Raw genomic sequence first — 18,973 nt, 5'->3', positions numbered from 1 at the left:
GTATATACATATACATCCGTACACCCATGGGTATATGTACACATGGTATGTCAGGTGCATCCAGGTGTATCTGTTGTCTGTGTGCAGGGAAGGAGGGGAAGAAGAGAGGCACACTTAAACAGAAGTTTTAGTCTTCTTTTCTACTCTGCTTTTGTGAGACCCCACCTGGAGTACTGTGTCCAGTTCTGGGGCTCCCAAAACAAGAAGGACATGGAGTTGTTGGAGCTGATCCAGAGAAGGGCCATTAAGATGATCACAGGGCTGGAGCACCTCCCCTACGAGGACAGGCTGAGAGATTTGGGGTCTGCAGAAGAGAAGGCTGCAAGAGCCCTTATAGTGGCTTTCCAGTACCTGAAGGGGGGCTTCTTGGAACTTCTTATAAGGGCATGTAGCAACAGGATGAGGGGAAATGTTTTTAAACCAGAAGAGAGTAGATTTAGACTCGATATTAGGAAGAAATTCTTTACTGTGAGGATGGTGAGAACAGGTTGCCTAGTGAGGTTGTGGCTGCCCCCTCCCTGGAAGAATTCAAGGCCAGGCTGGATGGGGCTTTAAGCAACCTGGTCTAGTGGGAAGTGTTCCTGCCTGTAGCAGAGGAAGTAGGTGGTCTTAAAGGTCCCTTCCAACCCAAACCATTCTATGATTCTATGATAATTTCTAAGCCAGTCTCATGAGTGTTTGGAGGTACACAGCCTGTTTGGAGAAGACTCAGGATGCTGCCAAAGAGATCTGCTTTGAGACTGTGCACATAGGGCTGTTGCAGTCACTTGTTCCATATGGGCAGCTTTTCTTGTGGAGGCAATGTCCCAGAAAGGCACATGGTACCCTGGAGCTCCATTTCTTCCAGCACGAGGTCCCAACACTTTGATATGGCCAAACTTTTGCCTGCACTCGATTTTCTCACTTGTGGAAGCAAAGTTTGCATCATGCTCTGTGAGGTCAGAAGCTAAGGATCCAAAAATTGCATTCTTCCTTATGAGTAAGCTTCAGCATGATCTCAGGTGACTCATTAGGTTGCTGTGTTGTAAGGCCAGGTCATTTATAACAACGTGCTTTTAAATACTGGCTGAGTTTTCTGAGGAAGAAATGTTGTATGAAAAGCATAAGAAATTGCATCCTGTAAGCATTCAATATTTAAACACGTTTTTGGACAAGGTTTGAACTCTGTATGCTGTAGAATTTCTTATTTACCTTTTTTCGTATCTGCCAAAATAAACTAAAAAAAAAAAAAAGAAAAAAAGTAAAATCATTTATGTTAGCAAATAATCTCACCATCCAGTATATTCAGACTTTTTAAATTAACTTGTCAGGCTTGGTTTTTACCATGCTCTTTTTGTGGCTATGACAAATTATATCTTCCAGATCTGATCATTCATTAAATGTCTGCTGTGAATTTCAGGCTCCCTAATGCCTAGAATACAGGGCATGTTTAATGGGCCTAAGAATTAAAACACGTTCCTTAATTTTATTTAATTTATGTCATAAAATCACAGAATTTATATGCTAAGGACTATGCAGAACACATCAATTAACAGCGCTGAGCTTATTAACTTTTATAATAATTTTTTTGATGGCAGCACATAAATTTTCAGCCCTGAAAGAAATGACTGGACTGTTTATTACTGAGATTAGCTTAAAAGGTTTGTTTTGATTTCAGAGGTGGGCGCATTTTAATCCACTTTTGAAATAAATAATGAATGACTGTGCTCACTGCATGACGATCGCTGCAAAATGATGAAATTAAACATGATTTTGGAGTATGATTCTTCACTGCTTCTTGAGTGGCATAATAAGGCTTTTGGAAGCTCACTTCAGGACTCTGAAGACACAAGCATTGCTGGGCTCTAGTGAACTACAATGTTTTGTTCTCCAGCTGTAGGGGAGCAGAATCAGGGTTCAGGTTCTTGCTAGCTGCAGCTCAGGGCTCAGTGCTGTTCAGTGCCTGACGTGTGTCAATGTCTCTGGGGAGATTCCCCAAGTTCCTATAGTTTGCATGAGAACTATGTTGCACAAACTGCAGCCAATACATTATTTTCATGTGCCTCTTTCACCCCAGAAAGTTATTTTATCCTTTCTGACCTGAAGATAACATAACACACTTCCTTCTTTTTACTAAAAAAAAAAAAAAAAAAAGAATGCTCATCTCTGTATGGATTCCATTCATCTCTTAACCATTCAAGGTTAAGAGAGAACCTAAAGTACATCTTTGTGCAAAATTTGCATGAGAAATTATTTGTAGCATGCAATGCACCCAGCCACCTCTCAATTTGCTGGAAACACCCTCCCCTCTCAACACAGCAAAAGTTTAAAAATAGGTCTCATGTACAGAGCCTGATGTTATCGCTGCTGTCTTCATCAGCTGCAGCCTTGTCATTTATGACAGCTGAGCAGTTTGCACAGCGCAAGCCTTTACCGGCTGAGAATACACTGAGAGAAATGCAGTGTTTGTGAAAATGCAATTAGACTAATAAGCCAGAGGGAGGATGCGGAATGAAAAACAAGTTTAGTGGACAACACAAGCACCCAGAGTCATTCCAAGAAATCATTTCAACTGTCCTAACTGTATGATGGTGCACAGCCACTGCACAGTTTGCTGTAGGCGGCATTGCTCTCACAACTAAACTCAAAATCTGAATTAAAGACTTCTTTTCCAAAGGACTGGATCTCCAGAAGTCCCTTCCAACCCCTACAATTCTACCATTCTGTGATTTTCTGCTTCAGCTACAGCTACTGTGGGTGCTGTTAAAAATGCCTTGCCTTGTCTTGTTTCTGAACTGAAAATCAATCTTTTTAGGCAAACTCCTTTCAGGGAGATTAAGGTTTAATTTCAATAGGTTACACTTCCCGCAGACCTTTTATCAGTGATTTTTGTGGTTGTGGCTCATTCTCTCCTTTTTCCCCCTTAACACTTTCCTCAATGACATCCTCTTCTGCTTGGAAGATGCTTCCTGAGGCAATCTCATCTTCCCATGAAGCATTTTCAAGGCCCTTTTCTGTTGTGAGTGCACAGCTGCTGCTTCCCAGCTACAGGCAGGCACCTGTAAAACAGCAGTTACATTAAAAGTCTAAGAAATTGTTTTGTGTGTATTGGATGATTTTCCCTTCTCCAAAACCGGTGTGTGGCTTGTTTTCATAGATCCCAATCTACGAAGGGCGCTTGGTCTAGGAGCCAGTGGGAGCCATCATAATATAAACATTAATTAAATGTGTGACAAGCACACCCAGATCTGGTTCTCTGCAGTGGGTTACCCAGCCTCCAGCACCTCACCACCTTGTTGGTGCTTGGCTTTGTTTGCATGGCAGAAAGTATCTGGGAAATGCCTTGCTCTGCTTTGTGAAGCTGGTGAGCACAGCTGCCAGTAGTCACATAAATAAAGTACTGGGCAGCAAGATTTCTGTGGTACGATCTGAGATGGAAGCCACGGTTGAAGGTACAGAAAGCAACAGGCTCTGGCTGGCAATAAAATAATCCTTAAATGCTAGATCTCCATTGGCATTGGACTGAAAAGACTCAGGCAAAGGCACTGGCTGACACTCACCATCTTCAGTGTGAATTTTGCCACTGAGGAGAGGAGTGGGGTCTGCAGTTAGGGATGGGTGCATCAAGAAGCGTGTCAGCTCCTTCCTCTGACATGTTGTTTGACTGATAATGCTTCTTTAGGAAAAAGGGAGGCATCTTTTCTCTCTCTCTCTCTCTTTTTTTTTTTTTTTTCCAGAACACATACATTTTCCTGTGCTTGTGGGAAAGGCAATGGGCAATGGCCTAATTTGATGCAAATTGAAGGGAATTTCTTCATCCTCACGAAGAATGGTAATATGCGCAGCACTGCGGATATGTGGAAGTGTTGAATGGTGACCTGGGAGCAGTGAGAAGGGAAGACCTCCATTGCAGCAGAGCTGTAATCACCTCATGCTTTCAGTAATTGCCAGGAGCCAGCATTCTTGAACACCGTGCGATTTTTTATATAAAATCTTTCAAATTGCTACCTTTTCTCCAGCCATTCCTGTCAGCCCTCGTTATCTCCTTCCCTCAGCAGCGAGTCTTAGAAATGAATGCAATTTCTATAGCCCCACATCCATGAAACTGATTGTGGTGTAGAGCAGACCCTCCGTAAAGAATAAAAAGGAGTGAACTGCTGATGACAATGGCATGAAGCAGGCTGTGGACCCAACTCCCTTCTCTAAACTAATCTGAGAATAATCTTCCACACACACTGCCTTGCTTCAAAGTAAGCTTCTGTATCTCATAGGTGATACTCCATGTTTATAGTTACTCCACATTTTCCTATGTTTTTCAGCAGAATGATCAATGAGGCAAGCTCTCAGGAATAGAAAATGTGCTCTTTGTATTTGCAATAATTAGTCAGGTTCTTCATTTCACATGTGAACCCCTTTGAAGTCTTTTCTGTCCCTCCTGTGCATCTGAAAGATTGAGCATGCATCAAAAATGCACATAGATATCAAAAGGGACAGCAGAAAAGAGCACACAAGAAAATTAGCTAGCTTAAAAATATAGTAACATCTTAATAATGGCATCTGGAAAGTTCCTCAGGAATGTGCTAAATGAAGCTATCACCACGCTCCTTAAGGTTTTGCCTGAGAAGTGTTTTTATGGAGGTTCAGTGCAAGCATTAAGTCCCAGAGCTGGGCATTTTTGTGTCAGCTTTACTGAGAGCACGGAGATGAGAGAGAGTGATGACATTAGAAAACCATTAACATTCTCCCAACGGAAAAGGAAATAATAAAAAAATCAGATATGTCATTTGCAGTTTTCTACAGAAATACTCCAAGCAAAAGACAATGTGAAAGTCTATACAGCTGCAATTAATAAGAATTTAATTAAAAGTGTATAATTAGAGAAATAGTTTTCAAAAAATCTGCTACTGATGTGGGAATGAATAAATAAAACCAAGAATACTCTTAGTTCCCTGGTCCAGCATGCTCCATCTTACTTGCTTTGCAAATATTAACTAGGGGAACTGTGACATCAGCCTGAGATGAATGTCAGCGTGTTTCATTACCACTAGCGAGAGGGAAGCAGAAACAAAGAGGGGCTGGGTGATCTGCATAGAAATAGAAATGTCCCGACACACATTCCTTTCCTTCCTATGTGAAGTTGACAACAATGAACTGAAAAATAATGTCTGAATTGCACCTGCACGTACATCACGTGCTTGTCAGTGTGCTATTTTTTTCTGAACGTTAGCACCAGCCAGGCCATACACCAGGCCAAGCATAGAATGTTATTTTTATATATGCAGAAGTATGAAGCAGTAGCCTCTTTTTTTCTACTGCATGTTAAACTTCAACGCGAGTATGTATTTAACATGTAAGGTAAAAGATCAGTTTCTTAGTTTGATCTGAATAATCAAGTAAATCAGAATTATTTAAATGCTGTAATATTTCTGGCTGTGACAACAAAGAGTATTTTCTTCTTACGGGTCACAATATTCTTCAGCTTCAAGAGAAGTAAAGCAGGTGTTCACGCAGCAGAATAGCTGCTGGTCTTCATTTTGCATGTTTTCAAATATCTGAAAGCTATTGCTCTCAGGAAAGAAAGAGCTTATGACGGAGTTAATCTTCAACCAGAAAAACAACACACACTTCCAGTGAAAGTTTGGATCTTTTCTGCGTACCTGGAATGAGTGCTCACAGTTAATTGCTGACCCCCAAAGAAGTAAAGCAGGAAAAGTGAAAGGCTCAACTTTCCTCTTTTATTACCAACTGCATTACAGAGTTGATTGTTTACCACCAGTATATATGAATCAGTTGAACATTTATTTCTGTGGTGTCGACAGGACACCGGTGTTTAACTCCAGCAGGAACGGAGTGTGAAAAGTACGGCGGAGAATGTCTGGGAAATACGTGTCGTCACTGTAGATTGTTTTCAAGCTAACTAGAGTTCACTTATGGTAGCACAGTGACTTTTTTTGTTATTGAAAGAATGCTTTACTGAATGGCAAGCAAAAACAGAGGGAAGAAATGAAGTGTGCCTGTTTTTCCTGATTTAGAATGGTGAAGAGCTTGAAGATGCTAATAGGCTGTGCTGACTTCTGTGTTTTTCTATCTGTCAAAAATATTAGTCTTCCCTTGCCAGTTGCCTAAACTTCTGTCTTTCCCAGAAAATTCCTATGATGTACTTATGAATTCCAAGTATGAATTTCTTCAGACTGATGGAAATTACAAGGCAAAACAAAGCAAAGGTAGCATAAAAATAAGCAAAAGGAAAGACTGTTGGAGTAGTACAAAAATAATTTTGCTTCACTTGCTACGCATGCAGGTTCACTGAGGCATGCTGGCTGCAGTGGGGCTGAAACGTGTTTGTGTCTTATTCTGGACTTTTGGAGTGTCCGTGTTCAGCTCATCAGCAGCAATCACTCAGTCTAGTGTGCTTAACTGAGGTTAGAGACTGGGCATCCTGGCTCCTGGTTCCCAGGGTGCTGACAATATTTTTCAAAACCAGATATTTCTTGGCAAGATTCCGGAGCTGCTTCTTTTTCACTGAACCCACCCTGAGAAGAACCAAAAAAGGGAGGCTGAGGAGGACTCTGAGAAGACTCTTGAGCAGGGAGTCAAAGCAGGGGGTGCAGGGCTTTCTGCAGCACCTCACCCAGAGCTCTTGTTTGCTCTTGAAGGCAACAGCATTTTCTGTGTTTATTGTTGTCATAACAATATCAGAAACATTAAACTACTCAAAAGTTGTTGTGTCACCCTGTGTCACCTCAAATACTTGAAAATAACTTAGCAGAAACAATACGGTCTGTAAGTGCCAACACCATTTTTCCTAGCTTGCTACATATCAAACTGGCTTTGGTGCTTTTTTTTTTTTATGACGAAAATCAACAACTTCTTTGGGGTTGAGACCCTTTTTTTTTTTTATCAGCACAGACCACTAACTGTGAACACAGTGTAAACCACAGCTTTATTTAGGTATTCCTTTGCAATACCACTGCAAGACAAAATTTAACCGCATCTGAAGCCCAGCTAGATAGCTGCAGGAAACACAATAATGGTCTGATTTCTATTTGCAGATGTGTTATACTGAGCACTCTGGGCATCCTTGGTGGCACAAGGTCTTTAGTACAGGTTGCACAGCTTTGAGGCGTGAAATGGTGGAAGGTATTGCTAATGGTGGAAGGTATTGTTATAGTTCTTCCTTAAGTAAAGCAGAATAAAAAGCAAAATATATTACCTCTGTGTAGAGAAATAAGTCTCTTGGGCGTCAGCAGTCTTTCGGACAGATTCTCTCCTTATTTCTCTCCTGAATGGTGCTTTGCATAATATTTTTGCATAATATTTTTGTCATGATAAACTGATCCTAAACTTCTATGAATTAAGAAACAGGACACAAAGTTATTCATTTTATGGATGAGTAACAGCTGAATCACAACTGGATTGGCAGACTCTTAGAATCTCCATTCCAAGTTAAATTCCAAAACAAGAAGTCATAAAAAAAAAAAAAAACAAAAAAAAAAAACCAACCCTGAGATTTCCCATGGAAGGAGATTTTTGGCCTTTTTTTCCAGGATAACATTCTGGATGACGTATCTGTTTTGTTCCTTGCAAATTTTTCCTTAAGGCCTTTAAGCTGCCCGGAGCTCTGGCTCTTTCCCATGCTGTGACGTGGGAAGCCCAGGAGCAAGGGAGCTGACAAAAGCCTGATTTCCTCAGATGTTCAGACTGCTGAGAAGCCCGGTTCTTGGAAGCCTTGGAACAACCTTCCCACGAGCATCTTCAGAACCTGGAGCCAGTTGATTGGGTGATAATTCATAGGACAACACGCACTAATCACGAGGGCCTCGTCACTTAAACACTCCAATTACTTCTTTTTTCTGCAGCAGCCTCTGGTCCTCTCCACATCCCACAGCGTTCCAGGCCTACCACGTTAATTGGAAGTCTATTCCCATGTGTGGACTTTAATTAGCGCCTGAGGGGCACGAGCTGGTGTCCTGACTCAGGTGCGCCTCAGAGTGCTCCACAGGGTTCTTCTGTGGGGCTGCTCATGAGGCAGGCATGGCCCGGCTCAGGCGCAGGCCTGCAGGGTGCTCCCAGCCACCCCTGTAGAACAAGAGGCCCCGCTGACTGGTCAGCACACAACAGTGTGGCCTGGGGCCCTGTAAAACAAGAGTCACGCCAGCTCTTCCCATTATTTTGCTTGAGCAGTGAGTAATATGAGTGGCTCCTGATTTTACATCTGTGAGCAATGTCGGAACACTGTAAAATTTGGGATTGTAGGCAGCCGTGTAACGAGTTAATAACTTCGACTATTATGTGACTCATCTGTAAAATGGGCCCTGAGTTATGAAGACACACACCGACTGTGGAGTATTACAGAAAATTAAGACTAATGTGACATAATTACGATAGAAGGTCTGCAGCTGGAAACAATGGGAAAAATGGGAGGGGCCATAACTCCACCGATCAGCTTAATTACACTCCTGCACCCCATTTCCAAAATAGGGCAAGTTGGTGCCAGCACCTCCTGCCAGCCTTTGTAGCCCTTGTAGGGGGTGTAAAACAACCTTCCAGCATCATCCCTCTGCTCCTTCCTCTTCCTCATCTGTGTGCACTGAGAACCCTTGTGTCCCATTGGTGAACATTGCAGAGTGATGCGTGTCCTCGTCATGACGGGTTGAGCCCCATGTGACAGTCCGAGGAGGGCCACAGTTCATGTTATCCATCACCCCAGCAGCATCCCAGCTGAGAGACACGTATGTCCTGCCAGCGGAAGCAGCTTGAGATCAGCATGTCAGCACGTACTTCATGGAAGCTGTTATCTTTGAATTATTTCAAAACTTTAATACATGCTAGAGTAGGTAGTATAATATGTTGTGAAGAGTAATTGAAGGTTATCGTAATTGTGCTCAGACTGGAAAAATAATTACAATACACTGAAGCCTCTGACCTCTTCTGAATGAGCTCAGTGGTAGCAACATTTTAAAAAATGCTTTAGGAGAAGAGAACTGATTTTATTTAGACACAAGGTCCTGCCTAAAAATATGCTAAGCAACACGTCCATCAAAAATGTAGCACAGATAAATACGAAAAGAGGTGAAAAAAGTGTCTCAAACTCTTAACACATTTATTTTCTTGTTTTATCAAAATGGTTCTGGATTTTATTAACACCAAATCTGTGTTATATTGTTACAAGTCAGTATGTTCTAAAATATAACATTAATAGCTTTAATGTCACCTGTAGAATCTGATGTGACCCATATGATGTGAAGGGACTGTATGTCTGCCAGTGAAGAGAAAGCCAATCCTTATATATAGTCTTACATTTTGCAAATGTAATTATTGTAGAATCATAGAATATCATGATTTGAAAGGGACCCATAAGGATCACTGACTCCAACTCCTGGCTCCACACAGCACCACCCAAAAACCAGACGATATGTGTGAGAGCACTGTCCAGATGCTTCTTGAACTCTGGCAAGCTCAGTTCCACATCCCTGGTGAGCCTGTGCCAGTGCCTGGCCACACTCTGGTGAAGAACCTTCTCCTGATATCCAACCTTCCCCTCTCTTGACGCAGCCCCATACGTACCAGACATATGTAAACTAGATATTTCTGAATATGTCAAATAAATGTCCAACATACATCCTTCTGTGTAGAGTTATCATCTATGATACATATATTTTGGCCAAATAACTCCAGTCACGAATTAATATAGAGAAATTAATCTATTGCACAAAACACAGGCCTGGTCAGAAAACAACTCAGAATAAACGTTGATAGCTAGACTTGCCAGACATTCATGCACAACCATTTCAAATTTGAGAAACTGCCGACGTTTGCTGCCTGTTAGGAGTGCACACTGTCTGGGTAGGCAGAGTGCCTACAGGTCTGGAGAAGTGGCTGCCTCACTCTCCCTGCTGACTTTGCATGGGATCAGGTGAGGAGCTGTGACTAATCCTGTTTCATCGATGACAGAGTCACCTGAAGCTGATCACATCCTGAGGGGCGAGCAGCAGCACTGCCTCCTCTGAGCCTCACTTCCAGTTAGACTTTTTGATAATTCCATGACATTATACCCAGGATGAAAGCAAGTAATTTAGCTTAAATATTTTTTCAAATTGATATGTTTACTGTCTGTTTACTGGTTGAGGACCAGATGAATGCTGATTGACTTTATTTAAACTGGATAAAGCTGCTTTTACTGCTGTCCAAAAGGTGACCTTCTAAGCAACTTGATGCAACTGTAGGTGTCTCTGGTTTTTTTGCAGGGGAGTTGGACTAGACAGCCTTTAGGAATCCCTTTCAACACAAATGACTCCATTATTCTATGATCTTGCTAAAATTCCCAACTTGTCTTACCTGGAAGCAGTTTGATGGTGTTTCATGTATAGGTGTGCAGTGCTGAATTTGCTATTCCTCGATGCTACCCACCTTGCAGAACTGTGCTTGCTTTCATCCATAGCTGCCTCCTGCTTGCCCCCGCCTGCAGTGGCTTTGGGGGCTGGTGCCTCCTTACACCAGCTGGGCTGTACTTTTGGCAGTGGTCTAATAGTTGAATACCTCAAGTCTAGGCTTGATTAGAAGCCTTAACATGCCTGCTTCACTGTTGCAGTGAAGTTCTCTGTTATCTGCTCTACAAGATGGGCAACTTTGAAACAGAGTCTTTGTTTTTAATATTTAGTGATCCTTTTTTTCTTTCTCCTTTTTTTGATTTCTTTTTTTGTTTGTTTGTTTTCTGGCATTCTCAGCACTCCCCTCTCTCATAGGCTTAGTCATGGTAACAGGGATTTTTAGGGAATGCACATTACAAAAGGCAGGCAACGTGACAGAAATATATGTAACATACAGGCAAGCACTTAAAAAAATAAATTCCTTGCGTGTGCATTGATGGTGTGATCTGAGCATGAATGGCAGGGTCAAGACACAGCTAGATTGCTGTGAATGTTGTGTGGCTTGGGGTATTTATAAATAAAACAACCTGGCTGTTTTCATTATAAATAGATGTCCTTTGAGTTAGATTTAACCTCAAGATCCTATCAAAAAACTGCCTTCAAGTTGGCTGGAATCCCAGGGATTCTGAGATACCCCGAGGCTTTCTTGCACACCACTGCTCCCAAAGCTTACACACCCGTTACTGCCCGTACAGATCTCAGATTTTTTGGTGCCATTCACCACATTTGCACAGTTCTTTATGAGTGTCCTGCACTGAACCAGTTACTATTAACCACTGCATGACTACTGCTTTTTCTCCCAAGGGCTTTGGAAGAGCCAAACCTTCCCTTACTGGAGGAAACAGTTCATTTTCTATCTGCCTGCTACGTGGTGAACTTTTAATGTCTCTCTATGTTCACCACTGTAAAATGTATGAAATGGTGTAAAAGGAGCATTTGGACCCAAGGTAAATATTAACAAATGTCTTCTTTGCTTTTATTTCAACTCCATTGAAAATTTCCCCTTGGATGCAAACTGACCCACTCCCTCATGGGCTCTGCAGCCTCTTCTTTGTCTGTTGAGGAAGGCACTTCCATGCAGCTCACACCCATGATCCTCCTTCCAGTACAGCCTCTCCAGGATGGGCACTGTGCCTGCCAGCATGCTTCTGTGCTTGTGCAAGCAGCCTCTTGGCAAGAAATGCAGCTGATACAACTAAGGCAAGATCACCCTGCAGCAATGAGGAGTCAGCAGTGTTCGTATCTTTCATCCTCTGTTCCAGAAGACAAACATTCTGTAGGTACCAGAGAGTGGCAAATCCAGATGTGCAGCATTTAAATGCAAAGGTCATGGAGTACTGCTATCTTTAATTGTTGTTGTTCGTTTGCTTGCTTGCTTGCTTTTTATTTCTCATTGATCTGTTGTGCACTGTCCTTAGCAAAGATATCACTTCTGCTGCTTGAATTCTTCCTTCTCCCCAACATTGCACATCACCTGCCCCTGAGCCCCTCTTCTGCTTTTACCTCTGACCCCTGAAGTTTTAGTTTATTCCCTTCTGCCATCTCCTATGCCTGCTCTCTCACTAGACAGTCCCTATCTTTAATTTCATGCCACTTCTCAACCATATCCTTTGCCACATTTTCTTAAGGAGGTGCTTGAAGGGTGAGAACAATATACACCTTAAAGCAGTATTTAAAATATAGCATGTCTTTGGCTTGCTAATACTTACATTCTGCCTATGCTGCTATACTGAATGTTTGGTGTATGCACTTTTTGTAGCCAGTCACTGTAAGATGTGTACAATAAGGACAGCATGAACTCAACTTTTGTTGTCTTCCTTATCCCTTGCAACTGATACCTGCCTCCTCGAGAGGGAGTCAACAGGAAGTGTGACACTGCAGGGCAGGATGTGGGACAGCCCTGAGCTTCCTGGTGAAGCATCATTCCTGGTAGTGCTATGAGCAACCTGACTATCCCAGCACGGGATGCTCTGTCTCTTTATTCATACAATAGCACTTACACTGGGTGCAGCACATGCAATGATCTGCATGCATAAGGAACATCTGCGAATTTGGGTGAAATGTTGTTCTAATTTTCTAAAAGAAGAAGGGAAAATGATGAAGATTTTTAATGAAGAACACAGTGAAGCTGGAAAATAGAGAACGGATCATCTTTAGATTTTGGTTGAAAAAAAAAAAGTCATTGTAAAAACTAAGCAAACAGTTTCATGCTGTAAGCAGGAATACAGAGGAAATGCTGACTCTGGCGATTTTCAGCCATGGGAAAATACAATGATGAAATGCTTTTATTGATAGGTGAAATATTCTCAAGTCGTCAACGTTATGCTTGCCAATGCAATTCCAGGACAACGTTATGCTTGCCAATGCAATCTCAGTACTTTGCTTCACAATGTGGTCACTCGTGAATGACATAACAGCATGCCTCCACTGTCTGTACCACTGCATCATTCAGCCTATAAGTCAGATGACAGCACAGCTTTATGGCTCTTTTTATAGCCCCGGTACAAGGGGTGAGGTCCTGCTCCACAGCCACTTGGATCCCTGCCTCCTCTATTACACAACCTTGCCTCATCTGGGAGGCAGCATCTGGAGAACTCATTCCTCTCTTCAGCGTGAGCCGCGCGGCTCAGCAGCGGCTAGGCGGGGCTTCCACACCAACACGGAGCTACTTGTCCCTGATGTGCTGGGAGCATCTCCTTGTCTGCCCTGGGAAGATCATTGCCTACAAAACAACAGCAGGTGATCAGGAAAATTGCGGGAGCTCCAGGTCATTTGCCAGCCTTTGCCCCGGGCTGTATCAGGCTCGGTGTCATCTCAGAAGTGCTGTAGCTCCAGTCGTAAGGAATGTTTTCTTGCAACATGTTGTGCTCAGGGCAGCCAAGCCCAGAGTGAAGGTTTTTGGCAGACTCTGCATAGGCAATTACAGCACATATAATTGCTTTTTCTTTTAATCCATGATTAATACATTTACAGACATTTAGGCATGAAGATAGATAGGCTTATTCTGTATAATGTAGAAAAAGCTACCCAACCAAATCATATTAGGTGTGTGATAAAGAACTTCCATTGCTGGAAGAAATGGAAACAAATCAGGATATTTATTTGATTAATTCTGGGGCACCTGCTTATAAACCCATTGCACTTTAACTTTCAAGAGAAAATTTCAAAGCACCCTCCTTAACATCCAGGTCTGTAAAGCAGCTTGTGCTACTACAGTGAGGATCCTGAGAACACACAGTGCCTACTATTTTTAATGACCTAATGGGAAACTGTTTCCTGGCTGAGAAATAAATGTCTTTTCTATACCTCAGGGGAATAGTTGTGCAATCAAGAGCCATTTGTCGAGTCCTGGCTCATCCTCAAACCTTTACTTCCAACTGCAGGAGAAGCTGGAACTCAGCTTCCAGCCAGAATGAGGTGCTGGTAGCTGAGCCATTGGCCTTATAAGGCACTTTTCTGTCCTATCCCTGTTTACGATGCTGTCTCGCAAAGCAGCAGCCAACAGTGGGGCATGCGTGGAGTGGCTGGGCCGTGTGCATGGGTGAGGATTTCCACCTGAACATGGGTAGGTAGATAAGAATGACTAGTCAGTCCTACAATATAACCTATCTTTTATTGCTTTATGATTGCATAAATAAAGTTAAATAAAGGAGAACGTGTGCAGATCTGTATTATTTTTTGCTTGGATGAAAATTATGCTGACAGATGAAAACATTTGCAGCCCAAGTACTGCCTAAACAAACCTGTTCTGTGTTTTTGGCTTTCTGACAGGAGCAGGAGCCCTTTAATATTGAGTTTGGGTTTATGGTATGCTTTTTTTTTTTTTTTTTTTTTTTTTTTTTTTTTTTTTTTGCATTCCACTGGAATAATTTTCAGTCAGGCTTCTCCAGCAGCATGCTACATCTGCTGTGCTGCTGACTGAAACAAAGGACACACAGCTGTTTTTAGAATCATAGAATCATTAAGGTTGGAAAAGACCTCTAAGATCATTTAGCCCAACTACTCACCTATTATCAGTATTGCCCACTCACCCATGTCCCTTGGTGCCACAGTGTTGTTTAACACTGCAGGTGGCTAAAGACCACACAGTCATTCCCTTATTCCCCCACTTCCCAGTGGGATGGGGGAGAGAATTGGGGGGGGGGGGGGAAAACAAAGAAACAACAGCAACAACAAAAAACAGAATTTGTGGGTTGAGATAAAATTATTTAGTAGGAGAGGGAGAAGGGAAAGGATAATAGTCTTGACTATGTATATATATTTATGTATATGAATGTATATAACAAGTGATGTACAAGCAATTGCTCATCATCCCCCAACTGATGTCCAAGCAGCAAAAGAGAGAGGGGTGAACTCCAACTCCCTTAAAAACTCCTGCATGAATACAGTATGGAATATCTCCTTGGCCAGTTCAAGTCAGCTATCCTAATTCTGTCCCCTCCCAGCTCACCGAGCCCTTCTCTGAGAATGGCCTTGGCTCCGTGTAACACTGCCCAGCAGCAACTATCAACACTGCTGTGTTATCAGCATTGTTTTTCTCCTAGAACCAAAACGTTGCATCATATCAGACACTCCAAAGAGAAAAACTCCATCTCACCTGAAACTAAGGCACGCATCCACACGGTTCTTAAACACCTCCAGGGATGGTGACTCAATCCCTCCTTGGGCAGCCTGTGCCACTGCCTCACCGCTCCTTCTGAGAAGCTCTTCCTAATATCCAACCTGAATACAAATACAGCCAATTGCTTACTGTGAGCTAAGAATTAGCAAGGACACAAAGCTCTGACCTCCTAAATCCAGATACTTGTGACTCTCCTGTTATATGTATGGCAAATGTTATTTTGGTTCCTACAGCACCGAACACACTCAGCCATCGTGGCATCTGTTGGCAATGAATTTATTCGCATTTCCCTCTCGCAGCCCTTCCGTACACCCAAGTCTGCACCCTTCACAGAGAAATAAGTGCATAAACAAAGGCTAACAAGCAAACGCCACAAACTCAAGACTATTCATTCCTCAGCGCCGTTTCACCGCGGGGAAAACGAACGGCACGGTAACCGACACGCAGGCCCCGCGGGGGCGGGGAGGCCGTCCCGTAGCAACCGGCCCGTCTCCACGTCAACAGCCGGGCGGCGGCCGCCGCCATGGCACGGCCGGAGGCAGGTGAGGGCCGGGCCCCGGGGGGGCGCAGCGGGGCGAGAGAAATCTGTGGTGCCCCATCCCTGGTGGATTGGATGGGACCTTGGGCAGCCTGAGCTGGTGGGGGGCAGCCCTGCCCACGGCAGGAGTTGGGGCCGGGTGGGCTTAGAAGTCCCTTCCAACCCCAAACGGCCTGGGATTCTGTGAGTGCACGGGCTCGGCAAGCACGGCCGTGTCTGTGAAAAGCTTGCGGCGCATGATGGGTGCGAGCAGTGCTTGGATGAACTCGTGCTCACCTTTTGAAAATAGCGTGTTTTGGTTGAGCATCTGAGTTGGTGGTTTTCTTGGTTGTCGTCATTTCTAAACTCGCATGCTTTTCCCAGAACTGAGGTAGATTTGCTATTTTCCACTGAGGCAGCTCCATCGCCTTCCCAGTGCCCCTTTTCATGCAGCGCCAGCACTTCACACACAGGTGTTGGTTAAGTGGCCGGCCAGCAGCGCTGGGCATTCAAAGCACAGGAAAATCGGTTGCCACACCTGTGGGCATATGCAAAATGAGATGGCGTCTGGGATTTGTTCTCCACCTGAAGTGCGTGTCAGCAGTTACCATCAGGGCAGAGCAGCACTGCTTCTGCACCGCGCTACGGACGGCAGGACTCTCGCTGCCGGCACTGTCTGCCTCAGCTCCTCTGTCGCATATTATTTTATCCCATCTTGGCCTTTCCCATAGGAAACTGCTGTGTAACAGTAGCTAGCAGCTGGCCTACTGGTGATTCGTAAATGTCCCTCATCCTTTCATCTTATTTATTAAAATAAGAACCAAAATGCTACATTTGAAAATGGCACACTCAGCAAATATATGCTACCTTGCCTCCTCTGGCGTTTTATTTTCTATTCATATGTTGTCTTTAAGTCACAGTCGGGCTTTATACCACATACACGTACAGGTACACAGGCACAGTTCTTTTCCTTTGTGAATCATCTTGTGGTCTTGCAGGCAAAATTATGAATCTCTTCACAAAACTGCGTCTCAGATACAGCCAAGATTACTCATCAATGGGATTTTAGAAAAAAGTAAGGTATATTCTATTATTGCTTTGCATTACAATACAACTGGCTGTCGTTAGGCCAAAACATCACACTCATTTTTGTAGCATATCTGCATGGAAAATTCTGCCTTGGCTCTTTTTTAATGATAATTTAAAGGGAAGGAAGAGAAACCATATTACCAGTACCCACATTCCCATTTCAGAGTATGGGCGTGTCCATGTCAAATCTGCCTTTCTTACATGAGAGGTAGCTTTTCTTTTTAATTCATAATATTTTCCTTGAGGAAAATCTTTACTTTGATCATCTGCAGTTTATTATTGCCTGGGCGTGTGTGCAGCTGGTTCCAGATCATATTGATCTGCTAAGGACATTATTTTAGATTATTATATGTTTTTTAACAAAAATTCCTCAGGTTCTTAAGAAGAAAGCAAAGAGGAGCTATCAGTTGAGAGATCCACCATGACTGGCAACCCGTTTAAGACACTTGCCTGGAGAGACTGTGAGTGTTTCAGGACTACTTTTACACACACTGCATGTTTTCCTGGGTGATGTAGAGTTTTCTTTGCTAAACTGTGGTGTGCATGTTGCTAGCTGTGTTGCTAGCATTCTGAAGCTCTGCCAATCTCACCCATGCTATGTATAGGGTGCTGAGCTGGCCTTTTTTTCTGAGGAGGAAACTGGGAACAACTGCTCAAATGACTATAAACAGTGCCTGACTACATACAAAGCCTGAGCAGCTGCAAATCTTCACCTGTGTCTCTTTAGAGTTAACATCTGTCATTACTGCTTCTGTACTGAGAGTAGGAGGAGGGCTGGTAAGATGCCAGCAGCCTCTACAAGCATGCCAGCAGCCTCTGCAGGCACGCCAGCCGAGCACCCTGGCTGGGAAGGAGCTGGTGCCAGCATGTCCCATGCAGAAGGCTCTCACTGAAGGATGATTTCTGAGAATACGTTTTCATTTCCTCTATGTGTGATTAACTGAGAAACAAATCTGTCAAATGAACTGTTGTAACCAGGTCAGTTGCTATAGTATTTGATCTCAGCAGTGAGTTTTCCATGGTACTCCATACCAGACTGAGGGTTATTTTTAGTCATTAAGGATAGAAGTACCTTCTTTATGTTTTGGAGCCATTTGTTCCGCACAGTGTATTTACATTTCTTCTGGCTTATGGTAAATGGGAAGTGGAGGGCTTGGGTATTCCAGATAGTGTTGTTGCTGGGGAAAATGGCCAGAAACATCAAATGTCCACAGAAAATAAACTTAGATACAGCAAGGGTATTTAATTGAGCAGAGTATTTTGGGAATGAACAGGAAATACCAAAGTCCTCCTAGAGCCTCTGTGCTGAGGAACAAGCGAGTTACTAATGTCATCACTTCCATTTCTGCCCCAGCCACTCTAGGCTCTGATCTGCCTCTCCTCCAATTTTCAAATGGAGATATCCCAGACAACTGTAAATCAGTGCTGTGAATACATTCACTGTTCTGTAGGACTTAATATCACAGAATCACAGAATGGCCTGGGTTGAAAAGGACCACAGTGATCATCCAGTTTCAACCCTCCTGCTATGTGCAGGGTGGCCAACCACCAGACCAGGCTGCCCAGAACCACATCCAGCCTGGCCTTGAATGCCTCCAGGGATGGGGCATCCACAGCCTCCTTGGGCAACCTGTTCCAATGTGTCACCACCCTCTGTGTGAAAAAACTTCCTCCTAATATCTAACCTAAACCTCCCCTGTCTCAGCTTAAAACCATTCCCCATTTTCCTATCACTATCTACCCCTGCAAACAGCCATTCCCCTTCCTGTTTATATGCTCCCTGAAAACGGACTTTCATGTCCAAGCAATCCTGTGCATGCACATGATCCATCACAGCCTGGAGCAGATGCTGCCAGTGCCATTGTTTGCAATTGTGATAAATGATGTGAGAAGTGGGAGTTTCTCCAGCTTCTCAATAAAATCAGGATCTGCTGCTAGCAGTGTTGTTGCTTATGATAGATGTTGAACATACCAATGTTAAGGGATCCCTGTTTATTGCATTATGCTTCTAGTGTGTAGTTGTGATTCTCTGATATTCTTTAGATGCCTCCTGCAAACACTCATTCTGAAGATTTAGGACAGATGTCTTAGGAGCTGGAAGAAATGCCAATTGGCAAACTGGACTAAGCTTTGTTTGGACTTGGATTTCAGCATACAAGAGATGTTTTCTTTAATAAATTGAAGGTGAAAACATATGGAGGGGGTAAAAGAAACATAGCAGTAAGTATATGTGTAGAACTGAGTACAGCCCTCCAGATTAAGACTGTTGCCCAGTATAACAAAAGAGAAGAATAACTGAGCTACATGCATGGAGACTACTGTGGTATATGGTAAAGA

General features: G+C 43.2%; 1 protein-coding gene across 1 annotated transcript in view; it reads left to right on the top strand.

Annotated features, from left to right (window-relative positions):
- The first annotated feature begins 15,487 nt into the window (after positions 1-15,487).
- VWA3B (von Willebrand factor A domain containing 3B) overlaps positions 15,488-18,973 on the top strand; it is a 67,930-nt gene continuing 64,444 nt past the window's right edge. The window contains exons 1-2 of the mRNA XM_052664781.1: positions 15,488-15,572; positions 17,011-17,097. Coding sequence (XP_052520741.1) covers positions 17,058-17,097 — 40 coding nt within the window. The 5' untranslated portion in view covers positions 15,488-15,572; positions 17,011-17,057. The remainder of the gene's footprint in view (positions 15,573-17,010; positions 17,098-18,973) is intronic.

This window comes from Tympanuchus pallidicinctus, unplaced genomic scaffold, assembly GCF_026119805.1.
Source record: "Tympanuchus pallidicinctus isolate F22 unplaced genomic scaffold, pur_lepc_1.0 scaffold6, whole genome shotgun sequence".
NCBI classification, from domain to species: Eukaryota; Metazoa; Chordata; class Aves; order Galliformes; family Phasianidae; genus Tympanuchus; species Tympanuchus pallidicinctus.
This window is presented reverse-complemented; position numbering and strand designations above follow the sequence as displayed.